At 48.4% G+C, this 24,498-nt stretch overlaps 6 protein-coding genes across 6 annotated transcripts; 2 read left to right on the top strand and 4 right to left on the bottom strand.

Annotated features, from left to right (window-relative positions):
- Positions 1–3: 3 nt before the first annotated feature.
- EDB82DRAFT_543095 (SNF2 family N-terminal domain-containing protein) lies at positions 4–6,490 on the bottom strand (the record flags this gene model as incomplete). Its single annotated transcript, XM_065609368.1, has 11 exons — positions 4–262; positions 414–566; positions 1,235–1,376; positions 1,482–2,351; positions 3,031–3,077; positions 3,129–3,713; positions 3,747–3,868; positions 3,902–5,047; positions 5,084–5,308; positions 5,342–5,403; positions 5,434–6,490. The coding sequence occupies 11 exons, from the start codon at positions 6,488–6,490 to the stop codon at positions 4–6; spliced, it is 4,668 nt and encodes a 1,555-aa protein (XP_065465444.1).
- A 402-nt stretch (positions 6,491–6,892) lies between these two features.
- EDB82DRAFT_470568 (mitochondrial 37S ribosomal protein bS6m) lies at positions 6,893–8,820 on the top strand (the record flags this gene model as incomplete). Its single annotated transcript, XM_025731347.2, has 5 exons — positions 6,893–7,017; positions 7,069–7,979; positions 8,337–8,374; positions 8,431–8,462; positions 8,520–8,820. 5 exons carry the CDS (start codon positions 6,893–6,895, stop codon positions 8,818–8,820), a joined length of 1,407 nt encoding a protein of 468 aa, XP_025590381.2.
- Positions 8,821–9,384: 564 nt separating this feature from the next.
- EDB82DRAFT_470567 (Cullin binding-domain-containing protein) lies at positions 9,385–11,313 on the bottom strand (the record flags this gene model as incomplete). Its single annotated transcript, XM_065607948.1, has 6 exons — positions 9,385–9,820; positions 9,904–10,078; positions 10,132–10,187; positions 10,225–10,518; positions 10,970–11,013; positions 11,227–11,313. The coding sequence occupies 6 exons, from the start codon at positions 11,311–11,313 to the stop codon at positions 9,385–9,387; spliced, it is 1,092 nt and encodes a 363-aa protein (XP_065465443.1).
- A 712-nt stretch (positions 11,314–12,025) lies between these two features.
- EDB82DRAFT_31984 (BRCT domain-containing protein) lies at positions 12,026–15,115 on the top strand. The gene is made up of 2 exons (XM_025731349.2): positions 12,026–12,271; positions 12,345–15,115. Exons 1-2 carry the CDS (start codon positions 12,167–12,169, stop codon positions 14,787–14,789), a joined length of 2,550 nt encoding a protein of 849 aa, XP_025590383.1. The 5' UTR covers positions 12,026–12,166; the 3' UTR covers positions 14,790–15,115.
- On the bottom strand, positions 15,044–18,862 carry EDB82DRAFT_32083 (uncharacterized protein). Its single transcript, XM_025731350.2, has 2 exons — positions 15,445–18,862; positions 15,044–15,388 (listed from the first exon to the last, which is right to left on the bottom strand). The coding sequence occupies exons 1-2, from the start codon at positions 18,537–18,539 to the stop codon at positions 15,298–15,300; spliced, it is 3,186 nt and encodes a 1,061-aa protein (XP_025590384.1). The 5' UTR covers positions 18,540–18,862; the 3' UTR covers positions 15,044–15,297.
- Positions 18,863–21,947: 3,085 nt separating this feature from the next.
- On the bottom strand, positions 21,948–23,654 carry EDB82DRAFT_31960 (chitin synthase export chaperone). Its single transcript, XM_025731351.2, has 2 exons — positions 22,572–23,654; positions 21,948–22,515 (listed from the first exon to the last, which is right to left on the bottom strand). Exons 1-2 carry the CDS (start codon positions 23,382–23,384, stop codon positions 22,324–22,326), a joined length of 1,005 nt encoding a protein of 334 aa, XP_025590385.1. The 5' UTR covers positions 23,385–23,654; the 3' UTR covers positions 21,948–22,323.
- Positions 23,655–24,498: the final 844 nt, after the last annotated feature.

Below are 24,498 nucleotides of genomic sequence, written 5' to 3'. Positions count from 1 at the left end.
TCTCTAAATTATATACAAGTCAAGCACACGGCACTCTGTCCCGCCTATCACCTCTCTACCCAAAGAAGCTGGGCCTCTCCCACCCTCTATGTATCTGAGGTGCATCCATCTCATTCGGTATACGAACTTGCTGTCGATGTCGACCCCAAGGATGAAATGCAGGTTCAGGCTGTTGCGGAGTCCAATCGTGAGCAGGATCCTGTCTGTGATGAAGTCTAAAATGCCGACAGTCGGGGTGGTGTCGGAGAGAGTGATCTTGTTCCTCTTGTTCGGATCCGTAACCTTGTTGGTTCTCTTCAAGATCGGCATCGTGATGAGCCACTGCTCGATGTCGCCTGTGAGAGTGGCGGTGGTGATGAGTGTGGGAGTGAGCGTGGTGTTGTTTCTTATGCTGCTTCTGGTCCTTTTGAGACTTTGCTTGTTTAAAGTGATTCCAGTTCCATCTGAACAAGATGGCTCCTAGAATGGTGATCAAAATAGCTAGACCAACTACTATTCCAATAATTCCAGGACTTGCATCTCGGCGGTGAAGCTTGTGGGGATTTCTCGGGAGGAGAGGTTTGGCGCTGTCGAGAAACATGTGCGATAAAGACAAAGACGGAATTTGAACCATTTTGCTGGTATTGGCTAAGCTCAATGTGTAGGATGCTAGTCTAGTTCGTTGTGGGTGATGTTGATGAAAGGCATTTTGAATATACTGATAGGTTACTGTATGGAACTTCCTTTGACTCGATACTGAGTAGGAGGAAACAGCACTACATAGGAGAGGTGTGTATACACCTTATAACTAAGGGTCTCCATTATGATACACTAGCAATCATAACCTCGCATCACTCTTTGACAATTATCACAAACACCGGCATATCGCCTTTGTTCCCATTTCGTTACGAGCGGGTGTTTGGTCAAACATCTGCACAATACCAAACCATCGGTATGCACGTCAAGAGAGGAGCCTAACCTATGGACGGATGTTCTTTGTAGTAACACAAAATGGATTCTAGAAGATTACCCACCATATCATAACCACAAACAATTTAACAAACTGTACAAGGTATACTCTATAGAAACTCAAGGAAAACATACCCATCATCTCTTCTCCCTTCTCCTTCTATCCCTCTTCCGTCGCCTCTCCTCCGCTTCTGTATCACCATCCTGTAATCCCCTGATCTGACCCAGTGTGCTTCCGATCACGTCCTGCAGTCTCCCGCCCTTTCGAACAAAGCGATCGTAGAACTCGCAGTCGCGGTGACTAGCGCCGCGCGCATTCAGAGAGATTATGGTGCTCGACATGGCTTCTAGCTCTGTCTTGAGAGTCTTGAGGTCTAGGTCTCGCTTGTAGCGGCGTTGGCGACGACGACGCCTTCGTTCTTCTCGGTCTTCCATCTCGTCGTATTCACCTCGGCTATGTCTTTGCTCTTGTTCTTGGCCCTGTTCCTGTCCCTGGGTTTGACTTGGATCCTTTTCATGTGGTCGGTCGCGACGACGGCGAGGCTCGTAGGGTGGTGGATAGTAAGTTTCCTCCTGGGGACGAGCTTCATAGTACGGCTCTGCAAAGGTAACACGATGGCGTCTCCTCTTGCGCCTCTCCTTATCCGATCCATACTTCTCACCCTCATCCTCTACATCCCTACTCCTCGGAACTTCTTTGCTCCGGTCCTTATACTTATCCCTCTTCCTCTTTCTATCCTTCTTTCGATCGTCCTCACCCTTTCTGGGCTGTTCGGACTTGCTGTTACTACTCAGCATACCAATAACAAACTCCGCAACGCCGCGAAAGTCCTCAGGGTTGATCTGGTTACTGCTAGTACCCCGAGCCCAATCGCGGGTACGCTTCTCAGAGGAGGTCTGGCCCATGGCTCGTTTGGCAGCAGATTTTGCAGCAGATTTGGCCAGATTCTTGGCAAATGTTTCCATGAAACTGGGCTCCTCTGGGAGTCGTGACCTCGCAGTCTGGTTCTGCTTACCAAAGAGTTGTTCGGTAAAGCGATCCATGGGGGGTTCCTTCGGTTCGTCTCCAAGATGGTTCAGAAGAGTCTTTGAGATAAAGTAAAGAAGTAATGAGCAAAGATGATGCTCGTCGTCACTGTCGTACTCGTCTTCGAGTTTGTCTTTGACTGCAGACGTTACTACCACTTCTTCAACGACTTCGACTGAAGTTTCTGCAGCTTCGTTCTGGGGATATTTTTTGATCTCTGGGCCGTTTCGAGAGAACAAGCCGTGAGTTGCAGCAACGTTGTTGCTTGATCCCTCGGCTTCTTCTCCAGACTTGAACGAGGGATGATCCAGGGTGTGAATGTAATTATACAAAAATTGCCAACGAAAAGAGGACAGAATAAGATGCAATGAATGGACTAGTAAATCGGACAAACAACCTTGTGTCGCAAATATGCAGTCGCCTGTCTTTGTATATTTTGTGACACAACACCAACATAGTAAAAGCAGCCACCCGACGGCCCTTCTTCTATTTAAATACGTCAAGATTAATTGATTGAATGGATAAGTCAAAACAGTCCTACTCAACTCATGAGGAACCAAGTCAGGTGAGTCGCGTCAGGTTCGTGATGGTTGAGACTGTGGCTGATACTTTTATTAGGTTCATGGTCACGCGCCTTTGCTGGCCATGTAGGAACATGACCGCGCTGAGACACGGTGATGCCCAAAAATTGCACCTAATGATCGCCATGTTTCTCTTCATATAAGGATCTGACCAGCCAGTATGACTGGGTTTTATTGTATTCTGCAATATTTCAACTGTCGTGATTGAACTCTCCATCAGGCTTGCCCATCAGATGCTGGTGTTTTCTGATCTGATATCAAGCCTGACTAACTAGACGCCATCATGCTATGCCATGTCTTCTATTATTGTAACCAGGCTGCCTCACAGCATACCGTATATACCACTTTTCGTGTCTCGTTCAAGTCCCTAGACGCCCCTATGAATGCATTTCCTCGTTCCTCATGCAACAGCAGACCGTAATAGTAAATATGCGACCCGCACTTAGCTCAACAGCTCCTTGATGTCTTCGATACGCTGGAGCTTCTTCTCTTCATCGTTCATCATGCCCAAGGAAGTTGCACTGTTTCGTTGTTAGCTGCGCCCCGTCTGTTTTGTCCCAAGTCAGACTCACATGAACTTTTTTCGCTCTTGGACCTTCAACATCCGCTCCTCTACACTTTCCTTAACCACAAATCTCTTCACCTGTACTTCCGACTCTTGGCCCATTCTGTGCACTCGATCGATGGCTTGAGCCTCGACGGCGAAGCTCCACCAGGGATCCATCATGAATACTCGTCCAGCGCTCGTTAAGTTCAGTCCGACACCGCCAGCGCGTAAGCTGAGCAAAAGTATTGTGAACCCTTTTCTTTCCGTGAACTTATCAAGTACCGCAGCTCGAGCTTTCTGGGCCATCGATCCATCTAGCCGAAGAAAGTTGATGTTTGCACGTGTGAGCGCAGGCTCAATAAGGCTGAGGAAAGATGTGAACTGGGAAAATACCACAGACTTCATTTTAGGATGTTCCCGCCTCAGAGTTCGTAGCTCAGACATTAGCGCAACCACCTTTGCAGAAGACGCATTAACGCCAACTCGCTGTAGGCTGATCTTGGACTTCTTCGACATCATACCAGGATCATCATCGTGGCGGACAACCTCAAATAGATCTCGTTTGTTTATCGGCTCGCGACAGCTGAAGCATCGAGGTACTTCTGCCTTACTAGTCTGATGTTTGATATAATCAAGCAAGCACTTCTTGCACGCCGAATGCCAACAACCAGTCACGGTCTGATCATTCATTGGCTCCTCGAAACACAAGGGACACTCATTCTCGGCTTCATCACGAATTTGCTCCAATGCATGAGCTCCGAAGGCCTGGTTGGACTCTTTTGATGCTGTATCTGTTACTGCTGTGAAAGAAGTGATGAGCGACTCAAGGTCCATATCATCTGCAAGTCCCGCCGCTGCATCAGCAGCCGCTCCAGCTTCTACTTCATCCGCCACAATGTCACGGTTGCGAACAAGAACAGGATGGCAGCATGACTGCCGAAGACGCAGAATTTGGGCAAAGATGGTAGTGAAAGCCTTCATCACAGTCCCTGCCTCGACGTTCTGAGAGAATGTTCGTTTCGCCTTATTGAAGATGTAATTGTAGACGTCTCGCTCCGTCTCCGAGAGTTCCACATCAACGATCTCAATTTGCTTTGGTGGCAGGAGCACAAGCGGTTCGCCGTCGGGCGTTTTCATGTCCTTTGTACGTCGGAGCACAAGAGGCTCTAAAACCGTCTGTACGACATCCAAAGCTCGCATGAAGTCTCCAGATTCAAAAGGTACAGTAATGAATGTTCGCCAGAAAGAAAAGTTGTTCCAAGGTTCCACACCCAAGAACCTGACAAGGCTGAACAAATCTTCCAACTTGTTTACGATGGGAGTTCCAGTCAGGGCCCATCGATGGGTGGCCGAAATCTCGTAGCACGCTTTTGCTGTCTTGGATGACCTATTCTTGATATGATGTGCTTCGTCGATGATAATGCGGAAGAACCTCAGTGAGAAGAGTCCGTTGTGAAAACTCTTGTCCCCCTTCCTAGCAGCCAAGCTACTGAACTCGGACAGAACAACACCGTAACTAGTGATAACCAAGTCCGGAGCATTAGCCGCGTTGGATGCACAGCAGAGTGCTTGCAGATTACTTGACTTTTCGTTACCATAGTATAACTCAGTTTTCATCGTTCCATCCTTTGAAGCCTTTTCCGCTTCGCTTTGCCATTGGGACAGTAGCGACATGGGTGCAACCACCAATGTTGTACATGGCGCGTCAAGAACCGACTCTGAGTTCTTGCCTAATCTTGTAAGTTGGTTCACGTTTGAGCGTGCAACAGCTGATCGGCGAGCTTCGAGAGCAACTTCGGATCTATGCGTATGAACCAAGCTCAACATCTGAATTGTTTTACCGAGACCCATTTCATCAGCAAGTATACCGCCGAGGCAGTGCTGTTCCTGTACTGGGAAATCAAGCGACAGGTCACCAGAGTAGGGGTTGACGTAGAACTTAGACTGTCCCTCAATTTGCGGCAGGTCGTTCTCGTCAACATCCTTCAGTGGCCAATCGTACTGTTCCCAAAGTGGGTGCATTGATGGCTCTCGGTGACTCTTTTCGTCCTTTTCTTTGGCCATCATCCAGTGTAGCGCTTGCTTCTGATATTTACGAAGTGTCATAGCAAAGGTGTCTGCTGGTTCCGCTTCTGGGGTGCTGAAGTCGAACGACTGAGCCTTTTTGTAAAGCGCATCGAGCTGACCCTGTTCCAACTCCTCTCCCTCTTCTGTATCGGATGATTGAGACGAGTTTACTTCCTTGGCGTTGCTGTTTCCGTTCCCGTTCGACATTTTACTTTCCTTTTGCTTCTCCTCGTCTTGCTCGGCAGCCCGGAGCAGCCCCTTACGGCCATCTTTTGTAGCGGAATTCGTCAAGGTAGGATGAAGGTTGATCTCCTGGAATAACTTCACCAAAGCCACTTGTCGCATCCTTAGTGTTTTCTCATCATTTGTTTCGTTTTGATCAAAGAAGGCAGCCGACCGATCGTCTGCAAGCTGAAACGATCGGCTGAAGAAAGCAGAGCTAAGCAACGAACAGCGCAACTGGAGAAATATCGTATCGTTTGTTCGAAGTCGATCAGGGGTATATACGACAGTTCCCTCAAATTTGCATATTTTCTCGTCTATCAGAGCTGAGACCCAGTTCGCTGCCTCTCTTGCCAGTCGTCCGACTTCTGTGCCACTTTGAGTAGTAAAGCGCACAACAACATCTTGTCGCTTCACAGCGCCCCCAAAGCCTTTCAATGGAGTGACAGGTCCAGCTTTTCCTTTGGCTTTTGTAGGTGGAGGTGCTCGCTTTTGCCGTTCGATCTTGACAATGTCGCCATGTTTAAGGAGATTTGTCCCACTTCGTGTCGCCCACCCTTCAACTCCGAAAGCTCCTATATATCGTTCGTTCGGCATTTTTTTAGATGTTTGAATGGGGAGTTTTCGTTCGCTGGGGACATTGGGGGTCTGACTCGAGCTGGCGGTCTGTTTTGCTGGTCGTGATGATTTCTTCACAACCTTTTTATATGTTCCATCAAAATACATATTCACCGCTCGCTCAAGGTTATTTCCGCAATTACTTCTGATTGCAGAAAGAACATCCCCCGAAACCTTGTCGCCAATGAAAGCCTCAAATGTCTCCTGGTCGAAGGATACAGATGACTCCTGCTGGGAAGCTGGAGGCTCCGTGGGGGATAATTTCGGTGTTTCATCATTTGGGTTCTCGGCTATTGTTTCCAATTGTTCGGTTTCTAGAGCTATCTCGTCTTCATCTTTGAAGAAGCGTTTTGGCGGTGGTAGCGGGGAGCTGTCATGAGCAACTGGGTCTGAGGAAGCTTCTTCAGGGTCGACGAAAAACCTCCGTCTTTTGGTGGGAGGTTCAGGATCCATTTGATTGTCTGGGTGCCAAGGAGCCATATCTCCAAGTGGCTGCTTCATGGTCGGAAAGTGTTCTTCAAAGATTTGGTTGGGATCTTGTAGCCCAAGCAATGAATGACCCTGGGAAACGCGACGAACCCCCTGCAAGCGCGACCCGCGTATAGGACAATCACCTGATCCCGTGTTTAAGTGGTTCCTTCCGTCTTGTCATTGTTAATGAATCGATGTGGCTAATGCCTGCCGTGGCGTTGGGTTTGGAGCGCTCGACGTCATGGAAAAATTTCCCTATAGCGATTGGAAATCCAATGTCTATGGGTGGTCGCGTATAAGCCGTCATCAGGGAACACTGTTCGTTATACAACGATCAATTGAATCGATTTGAGTTGACAATAGCTCCCAAAAGTCTATACATAATCTACAGCGCTTGAGGGTAAAGTCCTAATGTATCGCCCAAGAATTCTGGGCCAAGGGCTCCGGGGCTTTACTCATGCTCGAACATGTCGTCGAACATATATCACTAGTGCTGATGTTGAATCCGCACGACGATACTGCCTTACACAACTACAGTGAGTCGAGTAGATTTTTAATTAAAAGAAAACAATCCTAACCTTCCTTAGAAATAGCGACTATGATGCTCATCTCATCCGCCGCTTCGTCCCCTCTCCAGTGCAAGATACTTACGCCGTTCTTCGCACCCTCAACCTTGAGCTTGTTCGTCTCCCTGAGCTCGTTTCTAACCCTACTATTGGAGCCTTCCGCATGAAGTTCTGGCAGGAGTCCATCGACAACACCTTCGCGGGCCGCCCCCCTCGCGAACCTATCTGCATTCTCCTACACAAATGTTTGCAAGATCTTGAGGCACGCGATGGCATCTCAGCCAAGAAGTCAATAAAATTTTGGATTTCTAGATTGATAAAGACAAGAGAAAAGCACATGTCGAATCGACCTTTTGCAACCTTGTCGAGTTTGGAGGAATACGCCGAGAATACATATTCGACTCTTATGTATGCGACATTGGCATCTCTACCTCTTAGGTCGATGCACGTCGATCATCTCGCGAGTCACATTGGAAAGGCCTGTGGTATCACTGCAGTTCTACGCGGAATTCCAGTGTTAGCAGCGCCGCCGCCTCCTATCAACACACCTTCTGGCCAGGCTCCTCCTGCACGGGAGCCTGCAATCCTGCTTCCGCTAGACGCCATGGCTGAGGCTGGAGTGAAGGAGGAGGAGGTTTTTAGACAGGGTCCCAACGCACCTGGCCTACAAGATGCTGTTTTTCAGGTGGCGACTCGGGCCAACGACCATCTCATCACAGCCCGAGAAATGCTCAAAAGACTGAAAGCGGGAGAGGACCCTGGCCATGAGTTTGAGCATCAAGGCGAAGGCGAACACTTCTACGGCGAGGGAAGCGATACAATAAACGAAATTCGTCAAGGCTTTAGTGTGCTACTTGAGGCCATTCCCTCTACCCAGTACCTACAGCGCCTGGAGCAAGCTGACTTCAACCCATTTGCTGTCAAGACAGCAGGTTGGAAAGTGCCCTGGAGTATTTGGCAGGCATTGTCAAAGGAGCGAATCTGAACTTTTTAAAATTACAACATATTTGAGATATACTCTCAGTGTACTAAAACTTTGTACTATAGAAAAGAATAATATACATGACATTATGGTGAATTATGAGTGGCCAAGACATGGAAATGTCATGCGCTCTAGACTGTGTCTCATTAAAGTGACCAACTGCCCGCCCCACTTGTAATGAAGCTTCCGCCACCAAGATGGAATGGCTAATCCTCGGGGCCCAAAATTCGAGATCCACCAGAAATTCATCAGCTCTTTATCCAGCGATTTCTATATCGAATCTGCGACATTACTATCCTGATCGTAGATGCCGTCACCACGATGCTCTACGAATTGATTGCCATTGTACGTCTACTGACGTATCTCTGATCTGAAACTGAGCACAAACTGACTAAAATCAGGTCCGACCTGGCAGCCTCTCAGAGGTGAAGGAGTACGTTTCCAGCATCGACTCACCTACCGATACCGAGCCTTAAACTAACTATCGCAGAATTGCCCAAACCGTCGGTTCCCTCGTCCTCAAGAATGGTGGAGTCGTCCGCGGTCTTGCCAACTGGGGTGTCTTCTCGCTACCCAAGCCCATCTCAGTGCATCAGATGAAGCACACCCACGGCCACTACTTCGTCATGCGATATGACGCCGCCGCAAGGGTTCACCATGATGTTCGCAACACACTACGCCTCGAGCCACGTATGATTCGCGCCGCACATGTCAAGCTCGGTGACGGAAAGCTTGATTCCCTTGCCAGATTTGGCCCGCCCAAGTGGAAGACGACAGGCAGCGAGGCGTAAGGAGGGGCAATGGATTCAGGCGTCACAAATGGAGGGGAAACAACTTTAATGGCAAGGAGAGGGAGAAATATCATGCTGCATGATACAAAGGAAACCTCAACGAAGAGTATGGGCTTTATGGCTTGGAAGAGAGTCTAGTTCCCAGCTCAGGCATCGCACGATGCCGTGTACAACAGGTATGCTGCATTAAAGAACAGCAGCAATCACGGTTACATGAATAGGTACTATAGAAGTCCAAAACCCGCATTTCATAGTATCGCCTGGTGTTGGTGAAATTGAAGCCGAGACAAGGAGCAAGAATCCGCAACAATTGGATACGCTTTCTTTTGTTGCTACATGTCTATCATAAGTCATCAATCGCTGCCACACCAATGGTTCGAGTGCCCTTGGTAAACGCCGTCTCGTCTAGAAACGCAACCCACTACCCATGTTTCTGGTCGGCGCCTGAAGAATGTGCCTTTGCGCGATGGTATGTAAGAACCACGCCTGATACATCAACCCAAGCCTTTATATACTTTTGTCCTGTGGGTGATACAGGTTAAGTTGGTCCAAGTCAACCAACACCTATTGGTCGACATCCATGCCATCGGCCTTAGCGATGCCCTTCTCGCGACACCATTCCACGAAGTCGTCAATGACACTGGGCCAGGCGCCATCCTCGTTCCAGAATGATAGCGACTCATCAGACATTGATTTGAGAGCAAATTCAAGAGTCATGTTCCACATGTCCTTGTTGACTGAACGGGTCCATTTGGCTTTGAGAAAATCCTTCCATAGCTGAAGCCAGTCGTGGTTCGAAGTCTTCCATTCCATGCCTGGAGGTGTGAACAGAATCTCCCAGTACACGAAAGCGTTTTCGAGGCTAAGGGCTTTCTGATCGGTCTCTCGACCAGCAACGAAGGCATGCCTGTAAACCTTCTTGAAAAGTGCTTGATCGGAAGAAAGAGACTTGATTAGTTTCCGAAGGTGGGCAGCATGCTCCTGGTGTGTTGCCCCAGCTCTATAACAAAATTAGCTTTGAATCTCCTGCAAGAAGCTGGTCCAAGCCTTTGAAATGCTGGTAACCCAAATGATGTCACTTACCCGGTCACTTTCCAGCCATCAACGTAGCCTCTTCTGGTGATTATTCCAACCGCGGGAGCCTGAAGAAGTTCAAGGGCAACAAGCAACTCAGCGTTTTCAATACTGACTTTCAGCTTATCGGTGAGATAGGACATTGTAGATTCGAGTTCCAATTTGTCCTTTTCATCATTGGTATCTGGTTGGGAATGTTAGCTCAGGAACCTGGCGTATTATTAGAAAACTATGTACCTTGCAATTGGCCAAACAACGCATCGAGCTTCGTCTCCAATGGTGATGGTCCTTTGCTATCCCCGTTGGAGGCAAAGTATCTATTCGAATTACGTTAGCAATGCTGATGCATAACGGACGAGATATAAAGAAGGAAAGATGAGCAGGATATCAGTATGGTGCTTGATAGTATACGAGCCAGCAACCGCCGACTCGGCCACTATATAGTATGGCACAACTGCTTGACATATGGAGACAATGTACCGAGAAGTTGAATTCTTGGGTGGTTTCGCAGGTGGCTCTGGGTAGAAGGATGCAGGTTCATCAGTGTTGGCCTTTTTTGATGCAGACCAGATGGGGACCCGGGTCGCAATACGGTTCTTCACACCCTTCCATCCCATTTTGAAGCTTGTAATAGTATGTAGGCTCCAAGATATCGAATGGGTGCAAGTCTCTAGCAAAGTTGCAAGGTCAAGTTCGTTAGGAGAACAGGAGACAAGGAATTTGTACAAATCCGGTCATGGATGCTAGGCTCCATGTGGCCCCCATGATAGCAGTCGCAGATTCGATATAGGCATAGGCACAACATGCCTTCGAGGTAACGTTTTCAAGACCCCTCACTAACACAAGATGCCCCAGTAACCTTGTCGCAATGTTCGGCGTCTTTGTCGGTCATACTCTGCAGTGTATCCGGGCAATAGTGGGCCAGGCCACCGTGACGGGATACACTTGTAAACAACGGCCGGAGGATGCTCGATACAGATACTTCCGTATTGGGTTGCAGTGGAAGAATCATGCCAGTGGCCGAGAAGACATATGCATATCATGACAGGTACAAAAAGAGGAAGAAAGGACTTACGCATCGACTGCTTCGTTAAGCTTAAAACCAGCATTCTTGAGGTACTGTCGATCCAACGTTAGCACAGCCATCCTCATACAGCATCATGGTCCGACTGTTTCTGGCTAAGCCGTGTCACCGCTGAAACCCGAACCGCTGCGCCTTGTGGCCGGGGCGCATTGTGCAGAGTGTTGGATTGCCATGAGGTTCATGCGTAGCCAGGGCCGGATCGCCATTGTGACCTGGAAAGAAGAAAGGCAGTCGTGAGGAAGACGTACTCGGGTGGCTTGTCGCTCTGTTTGGCCAGTCAGAGATACGAACTGGGCGATGAGGACTTTCTGCTGGTTTGCAGATGGTGGAGGCATCTTGGGCAAACTTGATCCGAGAGGGATCGTCGAAGCGCTGCACGTCTATCGGAGCCGGTCTGCGTGTATTGGTAGTCGGGGTAGTCAAGCGCCGGCCGGTATGATGGACATGCAATACCGACGATGTTTGTGGTTGGGCTTGGGGTCTAGCCAGTCGTGATCGCGTGGTGATGCACTGCGTAATCTTGCCCGGATATATCCGTTGCGTACGAATATCGAATAGTGGCTGATGGTTGGGAGCGGGAGAAGGTCAAGAGACTGAAAAGTGAGCTCGAATGAATGAATATAAAGACAGAAGAAGTTTAAGACCAAGCAAGTGCAGGTGGAGGGGTTGAGCTTTACTTTCGGTTGCGACAAGGCTACGAACTTGGGTACTAGCTGATGGTGGGGTTGGATTTTAGGTGATGGGCGGGGCTTGGCCTCAATGCTGTGGGCAGCTTTGATGCACTTGGGTAGAGTCCACAGTTTATGGCTCAAAGAAGTGATTCTGCGCACCTTAAAGCCAGTTATGTAGAATGTTAAAAAGTTCACCATTAGTAGGTGGCTACTAGTATTAGATTCTAGCTAGCTACCATCAACAAAATGCATTTCCAGATGGAATTCATCCCGTCAAAGTCGATTCCTGATCACTACCACCACTGTATGTTGTATGGGCTAGCGCAATTTGAAGTATGCGATACGTGATCTGTACAGTGCAATTGGCCATAGCAGCCCCGCCTGGTGTCATGACGTCTCACTTAAGCACTTGACGCGGTTCACGACGCGTTCTAAAAAAGATTGATATCAATAAAAGCACCGGCCCTGACGTCCAAGTTGCAACTCCACGGCAACCATTATTGGAGAGAAATTGAAGATGGCTTCGTTACACGCGCCCGAAGAGGAAGATATACAAATTGATCCGGCGGAACCTCTTAAGGGCATCGTTGTCTGTTGTACAAGTATTCCTGCTGAGCATCGTGTTAGTTGCCGTTCCATCCTGTCCCATCCTCATCATGTCTCTTCTGTGTACTAATGTGTTATCCCTGATCCAGACCACCATCGCCGCCAAAGTCTCCGAGCTGGGAGGTGTTCATAAATACGATCTTACTCCAGACGTCACTCATCTTATTGTCGGAGACTACAACACCCCCAAATATCGCCATGTTGCCCGTGAACGCCCCGATATCAAGGCCATGGACGCCGCCTGGATCGAGGCTCTTAGCGAGCTATGGAAGAACGACGACGAGATCAACTACCGACAACTCGAGAACAAGTACCAGCTCAAGCCTCTAGAAAAACGAGGCATTGACCCTGCCATTCAACCAGACGAGGGAGAGCCAGTACGAGAACCATTGCGCATATGTTTAACAGGATTCGGCGACCAAAGAGGCGACATTGCAAAAAAGATCACATCAAACGGAGGAGTATTTACCGGCGACCTAACGAAAAAATGCACCCACCTCATAGTCCACAAACCCGAGGGTAGGAAATATACTGCGGCCAGAGCATGGGACATCTACCCTGTCACGCTCGCTTGGCTCGACCAATCCATTGCGCGGGGAATGATTCTTGAAGAATCCAAATTCGACCCTACATTACCTCCAGACGAGCAAGGGAAGGGTGCTTGGGTTACCAGAGAACTCAAGCGTTCGCTGAGCAAAAGATCCAAGTCTGCCATGGGGATCGGCGCCGAGGAGGGCCCTAGGAAGCTCAGGAAAACTGCCAGTATGAAATTGAGTTCACAGCGAAATAGCATGTGGGGTGATATCCTTGGACGATCAACGTCAAGAGATTATTCCTTCGCCCAAGAGAACAAGGCAGAAGGTGCATATCAAAACCAGCAGCAGCAACCCCAGCACGAAGAAGCCCAACCTCAGCCTCAACCGCCCATTCCACCCGTCCTAGAAGATGAGGGCATCTTTGCAAACTGTCGCTTTTACATACACGGCTTTACCGTGTCAAGGACTTCTGTACTTGAGCAAACGCTTACCACTCTCGGAGCCATTGTTTGCAAATCACTCAATGAAGCTGGTGTGGGCAAGAGTCAACAACCGCCTCGGAGCCGCTTTCTCATTGTCCCTCAAATATCCCAGCCAGATACCCATCCTCAACAATCCTACGATGACCTTTACGTTGTAACGGAATACTACATCGAAAAATGCCTACATAACAAGCAATACTTTGACCCTACGGAGCACGTCCTTGGTCGACCATTCCCTTTCTTTCCCATACCGGCATTCGCCGACCTCGTTATATGCAGTGCCGCTTTCACTGGTATAGAGCTCAACCAGGTCGCCCGTGCTGCCGCTCAGCTGGGAGCCAAATACGAAGGAGAGTTTCGCAAGACCACAAGTGTTCTAATATGTAAGAACCTTGCTTCCATGCGTAGGGAGAAGCTTCGCATGGCTCTTAGATGGGGTGTGCCCGTAGTATCGGCAGATTGGTTCTGGGAATGTATATCTACTGGATTCAAGGTACCCCTCGACGACTATATCTTTCCCGAGATAAAAAGCAGATATTCAGAAACGTCTCAGCCACCCTCCAAGGCAGCGCCAAAGACTGTCCCTGTAGCCCGAACACAAAGCAAACCAATACAACGCACTGTTTCAGAACCTGCTCCCAAGCCAACAAAGGGCAACACGCCCAAGCCTCCGCCTGCCGCTAGAGTTGACACCACAGCCTTTGCTCACGAGTCAGCAGAAAAGGGGAGGTCTGTACGCAAGTCCATTGCGAAAGCTGCTCCCGTATCAGACTCTACTATATCAGCAGAGTTTGTCACAGCTCGCACGCACCCTACGGCTGTAAATAGTCTGCCTAAAGATAAAGATTTTGATGCTCCTCTCGGTGATATTCCCCTTTCAAAGGTCCCTCAGGCACGTATGAATGGGTCTCCGTCACCTACCAAACAGCAAAAAGCACTGCCTCGTACCCGATCCGACCCCGTTACCACAAACCCCCATGATGAAGAAACGGGAAGTCCCCCTTCAGATCTACAAGACGACGTCCAAGAGACGAAGCAACAACAAAACACCGAGCAAGCACACGTTCGTGCTAAAGCTGCCGAACGTCAAGCTCTCTCCTCGAAACTAACATCACTCATCGAGACGACAACACCAAGCATCCCCTCTTTCGCCTCCGATGATACCGATCACGTCCCCTCGCGACCTCGTAAACGTCAGCTCTTCGGGCGCGCAATCAGCAACGCCTCAAATGCCAGCAGTGTCGCTTCGCGTTCCGCTACCGAGCCCCACGATGTGTTTAACGACGACGACAAGGGAGCGGGCAATGGATCTGAACCGCCAGCAACCCAATTAGAGTATCGCGACGAAAAAGCCAAAGAATGTCGAGCTGCATTGATGAATCGCATGATGGGTGGTAGCGGCGAGTTCAAGCCTGCGCCCATACCTACAGCTCCAACACTGAGCATGATATCTGGAGCAACGCGAACGCTAAGAAAACGAGAGAAGAGCGAGCAGCATGTGTTTGGATTTATGTAATTTATATACAACAATGTACCTTGCTGGAGTGGTTTGAAGATCGGTTTGGCTCTGCGGATAGGAAAGCGGTAACACTATAGACGATAATAGGGTCTCTAATCTGGGACAGGTTTTTTAATGGAACTTCACATAAGAACAAGATAATTGGCCATCGTAATTCGCCTTCTTGTACAATAAAACAGAAAATACTGTTATGTCTGATAACTATCTTTTCAGCGCTGAACGACGAAAGCGATATGCTGAATTTTGAGAGAACTCCTTTCTAGTATCACTTTTCCCATCCTTCCTTCCACCAATGGCGCTTTTCCGTCCTAGATCCCAAGCGAAAACAAGGTGAAAAACGACAACAAAACAATCTTCCCATGCGAGTACGCAACTTCCAGTGTTGGCTTGCGTACAACGGTTCCCTCTAAACTAAGAACAAAGAAAAGAAAAGAAAATATTACAGGAAATTATGATTAAGGGGGGTATCGACATCATTTTCTTGTGGCGTTTCTCTTGCGTCTGTTCAGGCTGATTCCACCAATCTTTGATTTGAGTCACCGCGGCCTGGCAATTGTTCCGAGACCATGCTTTGCCAACGACGTTCAAGGTCCTCACTGTAAATATCCCGTTAGCGCTTTGTCCCTAGTATCAGTCATAGGAGTTCGCTTACATAGAGTGTTTTGTCATCTGAACCCCTTTCTCTCTGCAAAAGAACAAAAATCGACGCATCGTGCGTGCTCGCGAGAAAGCTGCCATCACATCTCCTCGGGGCTTACCATCCGGAGCATTAACGCTCTCTGACTCTTTCACGATGATGTGGACACGAAGCGCCTCGATGTTCCATACCATCTCCTGAATCTCATCCAGGTAGACATGAAAATCGATCTTATCCTTAAATAGTCCCCACTTGGCAGGATGCATGTCTCTGAGCACCTGGTGCTGGAAGCATTGTATCTGATCTATCCAAGTCCAGTATTGCGTGACGCTGCTGTGACTTGTATACAGACGACTCTTGACTTTGGCTAAGCGCCAATCATACTTGGTGATTTGACCACCACTGCACGAATCTGTATCCGACCAAGCCTCAAAGTGAAATTCGTCATGAACCGGACCCGATATAGGTGGTAAATATTTAGGTCGCTTGTTCAGATGGATACTGAAGGCTGGCTGAGGACTTGGCACGACTGCTGGGAGCGTTGAGGGTAGCTGACTAGGTATTGGGGACTGTTCGATAAAAGAATCCTCTCGAGGCGTGCTGGGACCTGAATGCATAGACTTCCTCTTCTGGAGAGGCTTCGGTGTAGTGCTGGGGCTACCATGGCTTATTCGCGATTTCATAACTCCAGAAGGACGTCCGATATTCTTGAAGCCATGTTTGTAGCGAAGAGCGGTTAACTTTGAGTCATGGTAGAAGTCATGGATTATCTTTGGTAGATTGAAATTGGCACCCCCGGCTTGCATCAGCTCGTGAAGACGTTGTCGTAACCAGTCGACCGGCGAGATATCAAGGTTGAATTTCTCAAGTTCTGATATTGTCTCTGAAAGACGGAACAGAGTGTCGTACGAAGTAATGCCACCTTTTCCCGACTGGATGTATTTCTTGCCGAGCAACTGATAAGGACTGATGGGGCCTTTTTCATGAAAGTCAAGGATTTTAATCCCGCGATTAACCTGCCTGCCAATCTGGTACTTGGAAGAGCCACCCTTCTCCTGCTTCGGACCAGCATCGACGGCGACTTGATGCTTCTCGCGCCATCGAGCAAGTTGCGGCTCGATGAGCTCCTTGACATTTTGCCAGTTGCGCTCCCAATAGGGGTGGCTCTCGTTGATCTTCACTAAAGGCACTCCTTCTACGCACTCAGGATAAGTGTAGACTACTCCGTCATGCTTGAGAATCATGTTTTCACGAGTGATCTCTTCTTCGGCGACAGCAGGGGGTGATTCTGGGGGTTGTGAAGAAGGGTCACCGGCTGGCAACAGAGGTGGAGTTGGTCGGCCTCGCTCACTCGACGGGGGTCGACTTCTCACATTGGCTGGTGTGAAGCCGGAGGTTACTCGGTACTCCTTCGGGGTAGGCACATGGTCCGACTCACGCGGTGTTCGTATGCTTTCAGATCCACGAGAGTTTTTTATAGGGGTATCGCGCTCGGATGACGGGCGAAGTATATCCTGAGGAGTATGCCGCAGCGTACTTGAAGGAAGCGTAGGTCGAGGCGCCTCCTGGACAGGCCTGACCTGACTTTGAACAGGAGGCGTATCCACGGGTTCTATCATGCGCTCTGGAGCATAGTCCGTCCTGGGGGCAGTGCTAGGGCGACTATAGGAAGGGTCGTACATTGGCCTATGGGCTATCTCATGAGGTTCGTCGATTCGCATGGTCGCCAAAGGTGCTACCTCAACAGTTCGTTCTGGGGCCTTCGCAGAGATTACATCATGAAGCCTCACTGGGGTATTGTCGGAAATTCGCTCTGATTGTCGTTCTAATTGATGTTGAACTGTTCGGTCAGGTTGACGGGTAATGACTTGTTCAGACTGTGGTTCAGGTTGTCTCTCTGGTTGCCGCTCAAGTAGTCGCTCAGCCGTACCCTGCAAAACAGGCTGCGGCGAATGGGGCCGAGAATGAACAGAAACTTGTTGCTCGACCCGCCGGGTGTGTTGAGAATCCGGTCGATCTCTTGCCTGAACTTCAACTGTTGGAGACTCCTTATCCTGAGGCTCCTCTACGGGTAACTCGTCTTCTTCCCCCTGGCGTTCTTTATTTTGTCGCGCTCTGTCCCTTGAGGCGATTATGTCGATTGTTTCGCCTGAAGCACCGTGGCATCCTTGACGATTCCACTCGCAATTACCGCATTTCTGGTACAAGTCTCCTCCAACAATAATACAATCGTCAAAGGCGCCTTGGTTTTTGTCGCATGATTGACATCGTTTGGACTGTATTTCTCCGGTAGCTTGAATCATACAGGATAGCCATTTGACCCCCTTCGCCTCAGTTCGCTCGTAAATGGTTGCAAGATGCGTTGCGTTGAAACGTCGGCCTTTTCGAATCTTGACTGATCTTCGGATCTCGAGCTCTTGGATACCTTCCACCCACTGATTCCAAGGTTCGATGTGTTCCACAGGTCCAATCACATTGCCATCAGCATCAACGACGTTAACGAGGGTCTCGGCAGTTTCATGACCATACTGCTCAACGCCCTCCATGTGGTCATCACAGCCTGCATGATTGGTTTCTTCGGCGGCAGAGCCATTGATGGGCTCTCTCTGTGGCACTGGCCCGTTGGAAGCCAAAGACAACTCTGGTAATATATCGGGCAGAACGAGTCCCTCTGATTCGGGCCCCCTGTTGTCGGGGGTATTTGTGTTCTCTCCTCTCTTTTCCCGAAAGAAGCGACGCATTTTGGCCCAGATGTCGTTTTGGGCTTCCATTCGCTTTCTGCGCGACTCGTAGTAGTCTTGCTCGATACGGACCAGTCGTTCTGCCTTCTCGTCACACTCGTCCGTGGTACGTGCCAACTCGGCCTCGACTTTGGCAAGCTCCCTGGCTAAACGACCTTGAGATTCCTTTAATTGACTTCGCTGTCCCTTGAGATCACTAAGTTTCAGCCGTACTTCAATAAGTGAATGCTGGAACTCTTTTTCGATCTTGGTGTTTTCTACTTCTTTCCTGCTGCGGAGGTCCTTCCAAAAATTGTTTTCTGTCTCAAACCAAACAGACTTTGCTTCCCCTACTGGGAGAGCATCCCAGACTTCTTCCCCTGCGGCCATGATGGGCCAATTCGTCCAAGTGGCTGCTCGACACAAATATATGATAACAGTAAGGGCTTGGAAGGAACGACGGATATAAGTCAGAAGAGAGTTTGGTTAGAGAAAACTGAACAATAAGATGCATAAACCTCGCTACTGTATTACACGTGACCGTGTTTGGTGAAGGCAAATGAGAATCAAACCGTCAATAAGTGATCGCGTTCCAATACCAATTGCAGAAGATAGGCAGTGATGACCAGATCGGATGAGGAATTGACAGATCCCAGTGGCTCCAATCCGATGGTCCGAGGGCCGAAATAGAGTCGTGGGGCGCGTATTGAAAGCGGGTTGAACTCGAACTAAAACAATCCAAGAGACAATCTGAGGTAATAGACTAAGAGTGGGAAATGAGTACCTGGGTAAATAGGTAGGCGGGAAACGCGTGAAATAAAAAATTGTCTCGAAAGTCAGATTGATGGTGTTGTGACCGGCGTGTATTGGTCAAGGTGGGAATATTAGAGGATGCAGTTCCTCTAATACAAAGCATGAAAGTAGCAGGGCCCTGTCACTCAAAGTTCATCAATGGCCGAAATTGCTTTCCTTTTCTCGTGACGCTGTTGATGGGCAGCCTCGAAAAAGAAGCGGGCTTGGAAGAGTTGCTTCGAATTTACTTCCACCACCCTAGTCGCAGTGGCAGCTGCAGTAGTAGTCGCGCAAATGAGCCCACGGTCTCGAGCTGTTGACCACTATCCCTGCTAAAAAAGTACAACCTCGTTAACAAAGCGTGCTCAAATGGAATCCATAAAGAGCGAGAGGGCGCGATCAGACAGGGTACGAACGTTTGTGTATTATTCTGAAGTGAAGAAAAAGGGAGAGTGTCCATGCGTGCGTTGCACAGTGGTTATAGGCAATGTGCAGGAGTGTGAAAGATAGAGATTTCTCGGCGATAGGCCCAAGTCAATTTTGGGGGTCAGATTTGAGTTGGGTGGACAAGGGCAAGGTGCCAATGCAAAAGTAGGTGTCGACTAGAATAAGTATAAAAAGGGTAGGTATGTGAGATCGAACAAAAGGTAAGCTCGGGTCACATCAGATAGGGAAATACAAATACCTACAGTAGATAGGCAGAGGTAGAGGTAGAAGTGATGTGAATGCCCGGGTGTGGGAGGAAATAAAGGGAATGAGACAAATGGAAGGGGAATGAAAATAGAAGGGGCGGGCAGGAAAGAAAGTTTAGGTAAGTTTATTATTTCTCTGAAGGGGACAAACGGATGGGAAAGCGCTACTGTACCTACCGTACCTTCCACCTCCCAACTATCTCACAGGCATGGCATGGCATTAGCAGCTTGAATGAGGTGAGGAGGTGACATAGGAGGGAGCTCTTTAGGTACGGTGCTAAAACTAACGACCAACCGAAACCAAGACTGGGGCAAATGAAAGAACGACAACGAATAAGATGTGAAGGCGCAAAGAGAAAGTATTAAGCTAGTACTAAAGTCTTATTCTGGTACGAGTAACATCAGGCAGTTCCATGCATCTACTATCAGATGAAAGTATTCTGTTTTTTTTCCATCGTTACTTATTTTCTTTCGCTACGTAATTTATTCCCCTGGTCTCACTCAGCTGCTTTTGCGCGCTTTGTTTCCGCTAGATCCTCGTGGACCCTTGCTCCGATCGACCACTCAGAGAGGCTGAACAAGTGCCTAGTCATAGCTTGTCTAGTTCCGACCATGTACTAGACATAATTCTTATTCAATCAAGCCAGTATTTTAATTGAGTTTCACCTAAAGCTACTGCGTCTAACTACACAGTGTCGTAGATCCTGATAGGTAATCCGCCTACTAATTCGAGCACTAGGTTTTTTTTTCTCCTATCAAAATTAACCTTGCATATCCATTTTATTACTCACACCCAACACGTACATCATCTGATCTGATCTGACCAGTTCACTTCAACTCGATTACGCTGCTACGCAAAGTCCCAGGACTTTCTTCCTTCAGTTCTCCACTAGCTATCTGGATTCTCCATCATAAAAGGTACCTACCCATACCCTACCCAGAGTCTGGTACCGAACCATGCAGGAAGCGAGCAAAACGTAAAACTCAACAGGGATATCCTTGCTCGAGACACCTTCTTTAGCTCTAGTGCTTCATCACGTGCGAGGAAACTACAAGTACTGCTTGTGCAAACGAGGAAGGAGACTGTCAAGAGATTGTGCAATGGCAATCACAGGCGAACTGTCCAAGGTTCGGTCCAGTCATTAACCAACAGCTTCCATGCTTCCATTCATGATCCATTGCTCTCACAGACCTCACACTCAGTTTTTGTGGTCCCCCTGAGTAGATCCGAGATTGATGAGTACAAAAGAGGACATCCGTTCTCAGCAACACGCATACGCGACCCTGTCGAAGTTACACAGGCATTTTACCCGCAGTCTTAGCACCAACACATATACAACTACCTGGTGACATGAGGGTTAGATAACTGATTAGGACCGACGGATACAGTGCAGTACAGCCACCATTGAAGTTACGCCAAATTACACATAGTGTTGGCCCGAAACAGATATATGGGTACGGTAATATGAAATACGTGATCCAGGCTTGTTTATTCCCTGCGATTTAGACCACGGTGTATTGCACCACACTTGAGGAATGGACAATATACGAGCAGAGGCCCTCACAATATCTAAACCAACAAGCCCTGGTTGGTTGGCTAGAAGCCTACAACATGGTCCCCCACCCTTTTTCTTCGGTTCCCTATCCCTCGCATCCAATCTTCGGCAAGTCTGTTATACGCAAAGATGACATTGACGGTGACACCATTAATTAGGTAGCTTCTTGCGAGATCTGCAGTATCATTACATATCACGCCCCCCTGCACCGTGGCGTCGGGTGCGATGCTGACACGATAGTAGTCATGGATGTCAAAAACAGCATTTGACGGGGACCCTCAGCCTACGACAACTTGACGGTTTGTCTATGCATAACAGCTCCTTGTCAATACCACTCCATTCACGACTGTTGCCTGTCCCGCGTGCGGCACATGGTGCCCAGTAATACGTGTCGTCCTCCTATGCTTGGCACTAATATACTGTCCGGGCCCAATCTATGTGTTGGGTTTCTTGTATCTGCACTATAATATCATTTTGTTCGCTTTATTATCGCATCAGAATTCGGAGACGCCCGAGGCATATAGTGGGGCTGATAGTATGTACCAGTTCATTCATTGTTCAGTGGCAGAATCCGTCCACTGATATCTTTTGCCAAGCTATTTATAAGTTCAAGCCAAAGTTTCTTACCAGCACGAGACTCCATCTTACCAATCCCAATACAGTTCCACAACACGGTTCCTATTAGCAATCAGCTAACTCGCAGGCCTAGACTCCTTAATCGCATGCCGCAAACTATAATAACGGTTACGCCATATACATCACAACTATACCCAAATTCCATATATCAGACATAATATATAACTACCTATGCAAGTATATATGTAAATAACGACATGTCGCCATTATCCATTCTACATCCTGGCCACGAACAAAGTCCACATATTAACATGCATCTCTCCCTTCTCCTATGCCTTCCATTTGCCGGTCGTTTTTCATGATTGCCAGTTGCGTCCATCTAGACAAGTGGCCCAGATATAATCCATCAAAAACGCCTCGCAATGTAAACAATCAAGAAAAATAGCCCGATGTTCCCTATCTCCGCTTCAGGGTCGCATATATCACGTTGGGGTGTGGTATTAAATCAGAAGAAAACAAATCTCGTGAAAGGCGTCAAAGTTAACCTTGAGCCAGGGTTTAGTACTTGGCCGAGTACCGCGCTGCGCCTGGCGAGTAAGGCAGATCGTATGAGCTGGGTTGACCGTAAGGGTCTTCTGAGAAGACAGTGGCCCTTCGCTCCTCTTCTGGCAGCAGCTCCTTGACCTCCCAGTTATTCATCCTAGTGCCAACAGAGAATTCGAGATCCTCCTTAGTGATTGAATCCCAGTACTGCCACAGGTTAGTGATGCCCGGAAACCAATAATTAATGAAATAGAACAGCATACCTTGTAAACCATCATGACGCCCAACAAGTTGCAGACGGTTGCGAGGAACAGGCCATCAAGATAATGACTAATAGCGTTACAGATCTTTGAGCTGAAAGCGTAAAGGAACACCTGGCCAGCGACAAAGAAGAAGATACCAAATGCGATGTCTCCAAGGGGCCAGCGGTCTTGCAGCGTTCTTGTCACAAGCAAGATTTGCATGGCCACGTAGATGAAGAGCTGGATCGCATTTAAGAGGTAAAGAACAACGAACAATCCAACAGTGTTGGTGGGGCCAAGTCCAGCCCAGCTCTTGAAAGTAGCGAGCGACACAAGGAAACTAATGGTGAAAGCAGCCAGGGTACTGATTCGCAGCATCCATACTGAAAGAGGCGTTCCATCCTCGTATAATTGAAATCCAACAAAGCCGTTAATGAGAAGACAAGTGATGACCGCACTGCTGAGACCGTTCTGCACACTGACTAGGTAAGGGTATGGATCACTCCCAGGCGGTGCTACGCCGGCATCAATAACAAGAGACATAGCAGAGAGCAGCATGTAGAGGTAGAAGAAGCTCAGAATCTCTTTGCGGCCAACAGCGGTGAACTTGCTGCGGACGTGGAGAATCATGATGACAGTCATAACGAGCGCAACGATGTGCATCACGGCCGTAGCACCCTCAAAAATGATAGTGTTGGCAAGTTCGATATTGCGAGCATAGCATTCTGGCTCAATACCGGTACGACCAGAAGCCTCCAGGATAGGTCCGACAGCAGCGCATAGTGGTAGAGGTGCGGTCTCGCAGATCGTGGTGAAGTCGCCGAAGCCAGACATGATGGCGATTTGAGATCACGGCTCAATTGTCGTCGAATGGCTCTGAGTGGGATCGTATCGTGACAGAACGAGCGTACAGTGGGTGACAGGTCGATAATGTCGTCAGCAAGTGACTGATCGATTGTCGTCGAGAAGACGTATCGGTGTCGCTAACGTCGTCGAATCGTCCAACCCTCGTCGCGAGTTACAATCGTCGTCACCACTTGAAAGGGCGAGGCCTGGGGAATCGCCAAATACAAGGGGTTTAAATTTGATCGGAATGCAATCTCGTCCCTTGTTACGCTTCCAAGGGAGTAGACTATGTCGGTCAGTCGGTGTCAAATGTCTCGTTCTTGACCGATGGCTCAGCAGCGCCCCTTTCTTCAGCCCAGCGGCTAAAATCCAAACGAACGAGAGGATAGCAAGAAGGGCCCAGACCGGAATGAGAAACACAAAAACTAGCGATTGTCGTTCAGCGAAGGCGATGATTAATTCGAGGTACAAAAAAGCGAATGTCTTGCAAGCCTCTGCTGGACTCTAAGCTTTGGGGCTTGCGCTCAACGAAAGAGATGAGTGAAGGTCAGAAAGAGACAAAGTGGAGTTGAGCGGAGCGGAGAGATCTGGTTGCTGTGCCGATGTTGTGAGCAGGTGGAAGGCAAAGTGGCAGAGGTGGAGAGACAATGCTTGGTAAAGTGGCTGATAGAGTATGTGATTGGCTACTCTTAAATGGTTGCCGTGGAAAGTGCAAACAACCCTGTTTAATGGAGGTCGACCCCTGCAACAGCAAAGTCTTGTTACATGACGACGACCAAGTCCAACAATTTGAGACGAGAGAATGAGATGAGTTCAGTTTACGAGATGTGGCCCATCAATAATAACTTATATAGTTAGTATGGAGTAACATTTGACTTTTGAGATCCCAATGGTTTGTGGGAATTGCTTTACCCCTTCAAACAGCTAACAATACATCTAAAAATCTAGCTCACAAGCTTTTTACTAAACAAAAAGACTTGGAAAAGAGAATGCGTATGTTGAAAGAGGACGAATTTTCACAACTAAAGACTATAAGAAAAACTTCCGTAAAAGTTCTTGAAGAAAACGAAATGACAGACGAAGTAAGCTGTTATCAGTGCAT

The sequence above is a fragment of the Fusarium venenatum genome (genome assembly GCF_020744135.1).
Source record: "Fusarium venenatum strain MPI-CAGE-CH-0201 chromosome Unknown EDB82scaffold_1, whole genome shotgun sequence".
Classification (NCBI taxonomy): domain Eukaryota; kingdom Fungi; phylum Ascomycota; class Sordariomycetes; order Hypocreales; family Nectriaceae; genus Fusarium; species Fusarium venenatum.
The sequence above is the reverse complement of the archived record's forward strand: the minus strand, read 5'-3'. Positions and strand labels throughout refer to the sequence as shown.

What these genes read in the sequence shown, in the direction of transcription:
- EDB82DRAFT_31984 (XM_025731349.2), top strand. Translation starts at nt 12,167, where the DNA reads ATGGCTTCGTTACACGCGCCCGAAGAGGAAGATATACAAATTGATCCG. An exon ending in GTATTCCTGCTGAGCATCGT is followed by an intron (nt 12,272 to 12,344) that starts GTTAGTTGCCGT and finishes TCCCTGATCCAG; the next exon opens with ACCACCATCGCCGCCAAAGT.
- EDB82DRAFT_32083 (XM_025731350.2), bottom strand. Translation starts at nt 18,539, where the DNA reads ATGGCCGCAGGGGAAGAAGTCTGGGATGCTCTCCCAGTAGGGGAAGCA. An exon ending in CAGATGACAAAACACTCTAT is followed by an intron (nt 15,389 to 15,444) that starts GTAAGCGAACTC and finishes GGATATTTACAG; the next exon opens with TGAGGACCTTGAACGTCGTT.
- EDB82DRAFT_31960 (XM_025731351.2), bottom strand. Translation starts at nt 23,384, where the DNA reads ATGTCTGGCTTCGGCGACTTCACCACGATCTGCGAGACCGCACCTCTA. An exon ending in GCGTCATGATGGTTTACAAG is followed by an intron (nt 22,516 to 22,571) that starts GTATGCTGTTCT and finishes AACCTGTGGCAG; the next exon opens with TACTGGGATTCAATCACTAA.